Genomic DNA, 12,178 nt, shown 5'->3' with positions numbered 1-12,178 from the left:
GACATCGGTACATCCATCTATTGTCAGGGCGAGACCACCGTGTGCCCACTGAAACTCATCTCTCACTTACTCCATCAAATTGGTTCCAAGAAGTCTGAAAATACATCTCTATGCTGTGCTCGGGGGTCTTTTCCAGGGGCTTTGAAGTTTTCCTAGAGGGTCAGACTTCCCAGTGGTGGTGGTGGATTACTGCGGTTCGGCTGTAAAAATAGAGCCGCATAATAGAACTGTGCGCCAACAGAATTAATGTCCACAAGATTGTATTATTTCGAAATATGGGAGATTTTTTTCTCCTAAATTTGTTTCTGTCCCCTAAGATGATTTTACAGATCTTTTTAGTTTTAAAGTTGGTGTGTATAATATTTTAAATATTCTATTTTTTATCCAAGCTTAATGTGGAGAGACTATAAATATTTCACAAAAAAATAAGCCATTCGTAAAAACTTTGGCACTATGTTCAAAACAATGACGTTTGATTGGTGACTGAAATAAATATTCATTAAGAAACCTGTTTGAAAACAGTTATTATTTTGCATTTCCATTTGGTGGCCATAGGTGGAAATTACACACTTCACCTTTAAAGGATAGATAGATTATAATGTCTATATATCCTATTATTATAATATCCTATAATATCTCAATTTTATAAAAGTGCCTAATTACCTTATAGTTCTTTAGTTAAGTCTTGGTTATAGTTCAAGTCCAAGGCTTATCCCATTTGTCTTTTAAAAAAAAAAAAAGGATATTTTGTAATTGTTTTATAATAAAACTAAATTTGAAAAAGTTAAATTTTTAATTATTGCAAATGTTTCTAATTGAAGAATCACACATTACTGGTTAATATCAGAGTTTTAAAGAAACCCTCAAAATGCACAGATTCCTCTTCAGATGACTCTGTGTGAATGACATCACAAACGTACGGCAGTCATGGTGATTCTCATGTGTTGTGAACTCATAAATGAATGCTGCTGGTCAACCACAGTCAGAGGCAAAAAGTGCTTGGTCAACAGCATGATTTTAATGAAACGCTGTACATTGTCTGACCACATATGAAAGAACTTCTTGAAAGAGCAGACTGGAAGAGTCTGAGAAAGCACCTTCTTGGCTTGGGAATGGCAAATGTTTTAAATGCGAGTTAAAAGAGGTACATTTTGGTGGGAAAAATCAGCCTGCTGTTTGTTATGGCAGTGTAATGTGTTGTAGCTGTTTTTTGCAGTAATAACAAGACTGTTTAGGAACTAGACTGGTGTGGTGCATTCTTAAAGGGATATTTTCTTCTTCTTTTTTAATTCATTTTTATTTTTAACCCCAACACTCGATAATGTTAGTAAATGTACACATTTTCCACCCTCTCTTTTGCACTTGTAATTAAAAGGGTTGTTTTGAAGCTGTGTGTAAACTATGTAAACTTCCTCTGCACATCTCAAATGTGATAAAGCACTTTTCTTTTTATTTTCCTATCTTTTTATAGAGTGGAGCTGCTAGAACATGCAATTACTCTAGATTAGAGATGCAATATCACAGCATGATGATGCACTGATGCACTGAGTCACTCTGTGTGAATGTGGGTGCGAGTTTTCTTGCAGGTGTTTGTGCATTTACAGATCATGTCCAAACATAAGAGATTCATCAAAATGCTAACTCAAATTGATGCTTATGTGGACTTAGATGTGTAATGCACATTTAAACAAGTCAAAAGAGGCGGGGAGACCATGTAGACCTTACTTTGTGCTGATGTTTCCTGTGTCTCCCACCAGTGATGTTTCAGAAGCTTCAGCTGATGCACATGCCTCCTCTAGGGGCCAGGAGGACGACTGTACCACCATGAAGTTAGTCCAAATCCAACTGAAAGAGGAAATGAGATTGAAATTGCACACATCTCCATAAAACAGCATTTGATTTATTTCTCAAGGGAGGCATTTTACTCAGACAGTTCTTGCTGCGGAGTCTCAGTACTCTTAACAGCGTAATAAATCTTTGTACTTTTCTACCGCAAACATTAACTCCGATCTCTCTCTGTAAAACACTTCCTGCATGCTCCATGAAAAACAGACTGTTTTGATGACACGATTCATCATGCATTTTCAGTGTTGTCCCATAAAACTTCTCCACAGCATCTGAATCTTTTTAGATCATACTTATTGTAAAACAGATACACTGAAATAATTTGTGTACAGTTTTCACTTAGAAGTTTATAGTAAATTTCACAATTAATTACAAAGAAACAGCAAGCATCACAATTAACCGTGACATTTTGAAGTAAAAAAGCCTGAAATGGTATTTTCTTGTCAAATTTTCCCCAATCTACAAAAACATAGGTTTTTGGTGCTGCTAAAAGTATCAAGCCATGCAAAAAATGCACAAATTGTATTTGTACCTTCACTTAAATAATGCATGAGAAATTGAGAAGATTGGTGACACAGAGAGACGTTGCCATCTGAACCCATCAGATATTTCATTGAGTGATGTGTTTTTTGGAGACTTTTAAAGTTTATTCATCCTAGAGAGTTCTAGTGAGCAAATATGGCTTTAATTTTGTGCTCTGTGAGAGAGGGAGCACTTCTGGACAGAAATACAAAATAATTGTTTGTTTTACATTCTCTGAAAAGATCCATATACGTTGCGAATGGCGTCATCTGTAATATTTCAGTACAATAACAATTCAGATTCATCCATCAGCAAAATATGCTTTGATCTGACACGCTTTACTTAAAATATAAAACAAATTACAGCTTAGAGTGAATCATTCACCGCAAGCTTCACTGTATTTGACAAAAGGCGGTAAACTGAGCGTCATTACAGTCAACAGTGCCGAGAGCGTATTTATGTATTCTATTAATATTGTGCATTGTGCATTGATGTTATTTTTCCTCACATGAATTGGAGTATTAGCTGCATGCGATGAAAACGAAAGATGACATCACAAAGACTTCAGAGAGATGCATTGCGCTTTAGATAGGACACTGTGATGATGTCATTAGGGACACCTGATATGAGGTGGGGCTGAAATTCAAGCATGTAAACGGGAGATTTAGAGTTGACTGCAGGTCATCCGTGCTGTTTCTCAGGCAGACAAACCCGCAGCTGAAACACAAGGAGACACTGTACGGAAGGAATGCTCTCTGCGGCTTCCAGACTTGCTCCCTCTGTAATTTGTAAACGTAAAGAAATGTGCAGCCGCCCACAGAGGGGGGAAGATAGCAAATCCACAGACTTATGTCAGCATTTTATGCCCCGATTTGATTTTTATCTACGGGTATGGAGTGTGTGTGTGTGTTTGGGGGTTGATGACTAATGAAGTAATGTTTTACCAGTTCAGAGCGTTTGGGCACATATCTGTGGTTTCTTCAGATTCAGTACTCTTCAGATTGTCTTGTTGCTTTTGCATGAAATCTAAGTGGGTTCGTTTATATGTGTGTGTGTGTGTGTGTAATGCTCTCAACATTAACCTTAGAGACGTATGAAGTTACTTTTGACTTGCTATTGGATAAAGAGTGAATTTAGTTTGGCACGTGGACTGTTTAACATCTTTGTCACTACTTAGTGGGTGCAATGGAGTGAAAAGCCTAATATGTGGAGTTAGGTCCCAGAGTATATCATCATTTATATATATTTCTTGATTGAACAACATAATTTCCATCAAAATAATTTGCTAAATATGTTGTGATTTAAGTTTTTATGATGAAACTTGTGGCCTCTAATTATTGATTTTGAGTAGATATGAGGTCAAACTTATTGGCAACAAATGCATGATATTTTTGGAATAACTTTTAAATAACCATTTTAGCAAACGGTTAAACAGTTTTGTCTGTTTATTCGACCACTTTTGGCATTTCATAACCTTTCAAGTATTTATTTTATTTATTTATTTTTTTTATTGAGTTTTTCAAAATAATCTGCATGCACAGTAATGTGTAAAGCATTAACAGTGTACAATGTATAATAAAAAGAAAATAAATAATAATAAAAAAAAAAAACAGCACTAATTCAAAACAATATTACAGTACCATCATGTTGACAGTTAAGGATACATAGTAGACTTATAATCATACAACCTCTCAAGTATTTCATGCGAATAGTGTTTTTTTCTTTTAGTACAGTAGGTGCAGTGTTAGTATATGTGTATATTACAAATTAATCTCCATTATGATTGAAGTATTCGGTGTGAGCCCACTTTGCACATCCTTTGCAATAAATCTTTTCCCTCCCAATTATGGAAAGCAATTTGTTGTTGTCCAGGCGTACTGTATCGATCCTGTGCCAACCAAAGACTTTTTGGTGATGCTTTTGGCCACAGTGTTTTTTTTCCCTCCCTCCCAAGTGGAGCCTTAAGCTTCTGCAAGAACAATTAACTTAATATCTGTCAAAAATTTGCTATTTAGAATAATTTAATTGTTAATTACATCACACTTATCTCAAGTAGAGTATATAGGGTTTTACTTGAATCATAAAATTAATTTTCTCATACTACTTAATTTTTAATAGGTTTTATTAGCATTTGTAGTTTTTTGTAATACATTGCATTTTCATAATAAGTCATTAAGAGAGAACATTCACAACTGAACAACTTATGGTATGCAAGCTTTTTTTTCTTTCTGTTAAATGCATAAGGGGATTCCCTTTTGTTGCAGTGTTCAGATAAAACATTTCTTTTTTGTCTCAAAATGCATGATATTTTCAGGGATTCTCCTTAGCTGGCTACATGAATCTGCCACATTTTTTATTACTAGACAGATCAAGTTACCTCAAAATCAACATTTAGGAGTGGCATGCATGACTTCATGTTGCTTGTATAGTGACAAACAGGTTTAGCAAAGTGCTGTTTTGGTTTTTGTTGCTATTTAGTGTTTTGGGAGAAAATTAAATCGAATCAAAAGGGTCTTTTTCTCCTGGAGGCATTTAACCCCATTGTACCCTTAAAGAATGATGGCATGTTGGTGCTCTCTGAGTCTGTCTCTGGAATATCTTTCATTGTTTGAACTTCAGGCTGTTTTGGAGGGCTCGTGCCTCTTTGTATCCACTCACATCATTTCTCAGCGCTTGATTACTGGATGTGTATTTGACGCGGGCTGTAAGCTGTGCCTCTCTCAGATCACATATCACGGACGCGCGTCAGTAAGGAGTGCAAGTCGACGCGCGACTGTAACCGTAGAAACTGCGCGCGGAGTCTGAATATGACAGGCTGAGCGCGTGCGGTCACGTATTAATAATGAACAGATGCTGAAATATCACCGATATATGCATGCACAACGACCCCTGACCAGCTTGTGTTTGGGGAGGTTTCTTGGCACGTTCGTGTTCAGGATAACAATTTATGTTATAGTGTTTATTCTTCTTTATTTTTCATAGAAGTATATTGTTTTTTTTTTAGATGACTGACGTTTAAAAAGCTGTTCTAGTGGCGCCAGAGGATAATTTGCTCTGGGCGAGACGAACTTTGACAGATTGCGCCCCAAAATACCTTTATATTTATGATCAGACATTTAGCAGACTGTTAAAATGCGTCTACACATATCAGGCCTATATAGCACACACATACAACATAAAACACATTTTATATCTTATCAATAAGAACAAACGCGCTACAAAATGATGCAGCAATGCACTTCTTTTAAGCATTCTTAATGTTTATTAGAAATTTGCTATTTGCCTGACTCAGTTATTGCATACGTGTGAATAATGAAAATATCCCGCTTTAATTTAAGCGTTTAGGACGTGTGCAACACATGTCAACATGTGCCTCTATTTCGACAAGAGTTACTCAATGCAACGGGCGGATGGATGGAAGGCGTGAAAAGAGGAAGACACCTTCGCAATAGGTCTTTCGAGCAGATGTTGATGAAATATGCTAATGATCTTGAGATGTAGGGTAATGCGCATATCTTAGCTCTCTTAGACCATTGGTGTGGGTGAGACTTTGACTTCCCTTCTAGGCTATGTTCACAATATTTCCTCACATGGAGAGGAAAATAAACATCAGTGGTGTAACAGCAAAAAAAAAAAAAAAAGCTGCGATAACAGAAAAAAATTACGTTTTGAGGTTTTCGTAGAATAATAATAGCTATTAATAATAATAATTCATTAATTGTATTAATAATAAATGTATTATTATTATTGTTTACATGGCTGTTGTTTTTTATTGTTTATTCATTCTAATTATTAAACATGTGTGTGTTTTGTTTTTGTTTGTTTTAATGTGTTGTTGCCTTTATGTGACCAAACGCTGGTTTCAAACTGAGCTCATCTTTAGCATGTGAACCCGCAGAATTCTGGCACGAATCCTGCCAACACCAGCTAAACCTCAAGCCCACTGCACATATGAAACATACACTTCCAGAATGAGCCAATAAAAGAACGAATACAAGCAGAATAAATAGTATTTAATGGCTGTTACGAAGTAATCGATTGTTAAGAATGTAAATTACTGTTGTAAAGGCATTTCTGTTGGCTTTAAAGAAATCTGAGACATGGTAAATTGTAATAAATTATTTTATAAAGAAAACATTTATAATAATAATAATAATAATAATTACTCGATTTGTCTTGAGAATGGAAGAAAAAATGTTATTTCTGACTGCATTTAGATTAAATGCTTTAGTCAAGCAGAGTGGAACTATTAAATTTAACTCAGAATTTAAAACTGCACGTTTTTATATGCATGTAAATATTGTAAATAAATAATTATTTTAGCAGTTGGGGCATTTGTAGAGAGACAAATGTTTAGGATTTGTTAATCAGTCAGTTAATTAATTTGTTTCTTTGTTCTTTTTAGTGCGTTTAAGAACATTTATGTAGCCTATCATCAATAATAACCATCAAAGAAACAAACAAAAAATTAAGAAAAGCATAGAAAAAGATGAATTAATTCAGATGGCCAGCTGTAACTGCGAGAATCGCTTTATTTCTGCCTCTCTGTTTTGTTTTTTCATCTTTCCTTTCAGTCTGTCTCCCTCTCTCTGTCTTTTTCCTTCCCATTCAGTGTTAGTTTAATGCGCTTTAATTCGCTTTCCGAGGCGCCACTGAAGGTTTTTAAACGACAAATGCGCCTACTAGTGGTGACAGTGTGAGCTCAGGGTGTGTCAACCACACAGGAACTCATTAGATTCTAATTAAACACCATGTATGAGACTTATAAAATCCATTATCGTAATTATTGTTGTTCTGTTATGATGGAGCAAAACCATTAGTTATTAGAAAATTAATTTAGCACAAGATGCATGTGAGATAGACTTTAATTTACCATTTAATTTTTTTTTCTGTGCAAAAATACTTGTTTAAAAGTTGCTTATTGTTATTGGTACAGTTTTCAACCTAATTTGTTTTTGAGCGATACTTGTTGCTTTAACGATTAATGTTAATTAACTGTTTCTGGATTGCTCAATACATTATCATTTCTTTTACAAAAAAAACTGGCACAGACATGAATAACTTCGACAAAAGATATTTTAATTTGTGTCTGTGGTTTTAAAAGGTTACACCTGGCAAACTCTAAACCTTAATCCATTATGTGCCATAACATGTTAGGAGAGGATTGAAATATTTATTGATTGTTCATTAAGTATATGGCTGATAATAGAGGAGCTTTCAGTTTTGCTTCGGCGCGTTTGATATGCGCATCAAACCCAGCCCTGTTCGCGGATTGGTCGATTAAACCCAGCCCTGATCGCTGATTGGTCGATTAAACCCAGCCCTGATCGCTGATTGGCGGAGCGCTCAGCGCACTCCAGGCTATAATAAGATGAGTAAATAACGCTTGTCTCCAGAGCGCAGAGCGCAGCTTATCGCACGTACGTCTGACTACCACAGACTTTTTTTCTCGTTTAAACTCACTTTCACGCTTAAACATTCAATTGGAAGCAGAACATTTGACAGCTAAACCGGACTTTATTGCAGAAGCTCTTCTGAAACTGTGGGATTAATTTGTGTGGACTTTATTTTCAGAGACTCTGGACTGAACGGAAAGTGTCGCTCTGACAGAAATTAAACCGACATCCAGGAGCAGCACACACCTGCTGTAAACACTCTGGAATAAATGCGGTTTAATAAGCAGCTTTGAGAAGCATACTTGTATCAGTTTTGTGCTTTGACTCCAAATTCCTTTCATCGTGCAGAACGAGAGCGTATGTGTGTGCTTGCGGTTTCTTGGTTTTTGCTGAAGTCAGTGGGAAACTCAAGCGCGCTTTAACGCTTCTATCACGGACTTTCTGTATAGGCTACTTACCCCATTTGGGTGCCTGAGCTCTTCACGGGGGTCTCATCTGTAATCTGTTGTGATGCATATTCCCGTAGACCCGAGCACGAGCAGACGGTTCACGCCGCCCTCCGCCTCGTTCCCGTGCGCGAAATTGACCGAAAGCCCGAACATGAGCGCACAGGGTCCGCTTCGAGCCGGCCGGCCGGGGGAGAGCCGCTCCGTGGTGGACGTTCTGGCGGATCACGCCGGAGAGCTGGTGCGCACCGACAGCCCCAACTTTCTCTGCTCGGTGCTGCCGTCACACTGGAGGTGCAACAAAACCCTGCCTGTGGCTTTTAAGGTAAATAAAACATTAATTTCTGCAATATAACTCATTTCAGAGCGTTGTCCGTTGAATCAAGTCAGTCAGAACGCGGCAAGTAAACAGAAGTCGCGCTCTTTTGAAGAGATAACCATAGCAACGGTAAAGTTAGACTGCGCGAGCCTTTTCCGTTAGAATTCTAAACAAATGGTAAGTACTATCATTATTAATCGCTTCTCGCATATTTATATATCATAGGTTCATAACAAAATATGTTTTACAGATAGAGTGAAATAACTGACGTTTGGTTCGTCAAAAGTCAAATCGGTGGCTGGAGTCATGCTCACCAGTTCGTGTTTTGGAAATTACTGACAAAAATTCCTTTAAAACTCACCTGAAAGTCACTGAATATTTTTTTTTTCTTCTTCTTTCTTTCTTTGTTTTTTTTTTTCTGATATCATCGTCTGCTACACTAATAATATAGAATATAATATAGAAGATAAAAACGAAATATTGATCACGTCAGTGAAAATGCGACAAAACGGTCCTTGAATTGTATTATTATTAGTATTATATTAGGCCTATATTATTATTATTATTATTATTATAGGCCTATTATTATTATTTAATCGTAAAAAAGCAATGATCACCGTGACAACTATAGCCTATATTCCGGTTATAATATTATGTTTGCGAAAAAAATTACCGTTTAGCTAACTTACATGCAATTATTATTCATATCTAAATTGTGTTTGTTTTATGTTTAATTTATATTTGTAAGCTAATATATATTTAAATTGCTCAAATAGAAGACAAAATTATTTATTTATTATCATTTATATTATTATGTGCACGTAAGTAGAATAATATATATTGTAATTATGTACGAGCAAGCTTAGCCTATATTTGTAATAATTTGGGGGTGCAACCCGGGTTTGTGTGTGTTGTTGATTGGGTTTGTTGGGTTGATCTGTGTGTTTATCAGGTGGTGGCTCTGGGTGACGTTCCTGATGGGACTCTGGTCACGGTGATGGCCGGAAATGATGAGAATTATTCCGCGGAGCTGAGAAACGCGTCTGCCGTCATGAAGAACCAGGTGGCGCGATTCAACGACCTGCGCTTCGTGGGCAGGAGCGGCAGAGGTGCCACATCTAGCAATCTGTGTTTCTGTCTGTCTCTCTGTGGTCAGATGCATGTATGTGTTGGAAATGCGGGCCGATGCATATTTGTACTTTATTATGATAAAAAAAATATATATATATTTTTTCTTCATGCAACCACAATTTGAAATTTCTAAATTGTCATGCATTTTAACTTAAACACACATATGCTGCAGTATTGCACAGTGGAGACTGGAAAAAAAATGGGCACATAGCAGCATGCTTCAGTTACTTTAAATTACCCCACAGCAGAATTTTACTTAAAAGATGTGAGGTTTAAAAAACCATCTTGTTTACACACCTAAAAACACCCTACCTCTTACATAGCTCACATTCTTTCACAAGCTTTTCCTTCTCGTCTTTTTCCTTTTGGCCTCGCTCCTCATACTCACATTTTTCCTGTAAACGTTACACTTTAAATAGTTGCAGACGGATGAGTGGAAAGCGCTGCAGTGTGCGAATTAAAAGTACCTTTCATTTCTGCAGTCAATTACCCCACCCTCATAGCCCTCATACAAGCCACGGCTTTCTCCCCCTCAAAGCGCAGCTTCATTGCATTTAGAGATCACACACACACACATGCACACAGACACAACGGAGTCCCGGGAACAATCTGGAACACATTGTCTGACTAATCCACATCATAAACGCATTTGAAAGCGCATCAAAGCAGTAGTGCTGTCTCTTTTCAGAGGAAACTCATTCATTTCTCCCAGCTGTATATGACCCCCCTCACTGGGATTGTGCATCAAATCTTTGCTTTATACAGCCTGAGGGAGTTTCTGTTTTACCTGAGGTCTTTTCTGGTATATAATCAACCTTATATAATGTAGTAATTTTTCACAACTGAAAAAACTGAAAAGAAAAAAGGTACAAAGCTGACAGTTGAGCTGTGGCCTAAGGTACAAGAGCTAAAAGGTACATTTTTGCCCCTAAATGGTATCTATTATTACCTTAAAGGTACATTTTGATGCTTTAAAACTTACTTCAAAAGTACACACATTTTAATACCTAAGATGTACATATTAGTACCTTTCACAGTATTGTACCTTTTTTCTGAGAGTTTACATGATAGTCCCGTACGCCGCTTTACAGACTGAATTTAGAGAATATCAAATATTATGTGAAGATTATTTTGTCATAAACATGTTGCTAAAATACTGGCTGCACAAAATTTGTTATTGTTTCAAACCACAAATTCTTTCCATTTTTGACTCAACATGTTGAAATCTGAAACAGCTAGATAAACTGCTTCTGTTTTGCAAAGTTTTTCTATACAAATGTTATTATCAGCAGAATCCTTTCAGAGAAAAGTTGAATTGCAAAAATGTCATTTTAAAATGCCCTCATTTTGTTTTAGTGTCAACAGCACTCAAGCTACATGAACGAAACTTGATGATCATGTTATCCAGCATGATTTGAGAATGCTTATGTTTATTTCTAGGAATACTTTTTTTTTTTTTTTTCTGTGAATCATGCAATAATTTTTCAAAGCAGTGAGTGACATTTTATCCCGTGTCTTCTGGTCGTCCTTCAGGAAAGAGCTTCACTTTGACCATCACTGTGTTCACTGGACCACCCCAGGTCGCCACATACCACCGCGCTATTAAAGTCACCGTGGACGGACCTCGAGAACCAAGACGTGAGTACCCATAATTCCTCTGAATCACTACCTAAAAAGAGCGTTGACCAAGGTCTCCAACAGCACCGACAATGATTATTATCCTGCACTGATGTCCACCTCTTTACATGACAATGTTCTGCATGAACTCAATGCACCGTAAAAAAAAAAAAAAAGTTGAGCCAACTTAAAATTTTAAGGCAACCATTTTTTTTCTTAGGTTTTCTCAACTTATTTTTGTAGGAGATTCTCAACTTTTTGTTGTATAAACTTAAAACAACAAGTTGAGAAAACTCAAAAATCTGCTGAAGCTGGTTGCCTTAAATTTTTAAGTTGGCTCAACTTTTTTTTTTTTTTTACAGTGTGGTTTGTTTTGTATAAAGTACTTTATCAGGACCTGCATGTTTCTTTGTGCATGAAACCAGCGTAGAATACAACAGAAAGAGGCGCTGTCTGTTTTATTGATTTATCGTCTGTGTATAATTTCATGCTAGACTGCAAATCTGGTAGAAAAGCATTTCTTTTGCGGTGTTTGATAGCGAGGGAAAGTATTTGATGAGGTGATACGAGTCTCTCCTTTGTGTCTGCTTTATACCGTGTTATTCACTACAGTAAAAACCAGGCTGAGCAGTTTTTAGAACGTGAGCCAAGTAAAACAGATTAGTTAATCTGTTGGTTCCTGGAGTTTTTCTTACTGTATTAGAGCTGGGAGGTTGATCATTGCACACTACTGTTGATAAATTGGTGAATGTGCGTAATGGTTTTAATATTATTCTATGTTGGGACGGAGTATTCGGATGGTACGATGAGTATTTGAACTATTTTCGGAACACTGACGGCTTTAATAGTCCTATGAGTCATTCACAGATGATACCAGGGAGTAGAGCCACTGTGTGTGTGTG

General features: G+C 36.7%; 1 protein-coding gene across 2 annotated transcripts in view; it reads left to right on the top strand.

Annotated features, from left to right (window-relative positions):
* LOC306882488 (runt-related transcription factor 3-like) overlaps window positions 1-12,178 on the top strand; it is a 57,322-nt gene that overhangs the window by 16,145 nt on the left and 28,999 nt on the right. Inside the window, exons 3-5 of one of the 2 annotated variants that reach the window (XM_079437142.1) lie at window positions 8,290-8,534; window positions 9,481-9,637; window positions 11,193-11,297. In XM_079437142.1, the coding sequence (XP_079293268.1) occupies window positions 8,290-8,534; window positions 9,481-9,637; window positions 11,193-11,297 (507 nt within the window). Of the gene's footprint in view, window positions 1-7,761; window positions 8,535-9,480; window positions 9,638-11,192; window positions 11,298-12,178 lie in introns of those variants that run through there. The other variant, XM_079437141.1, reaches the window with a different exon arrangement.

Source organism: Barbus barbus, assembly GCF_936440315.1.
Source record: "Barbus barbus genome assembly, chromosome: 16".
Lineage (NCBI taxonomy): Eukaryota > Metazoa > Chordata > Actinopteri > Cypriniformes > Cyprinidae > Barbus > Barbus barbus.
This window is presented reverse-complemented; position numbering and strand designations above follow the sequence as displayed.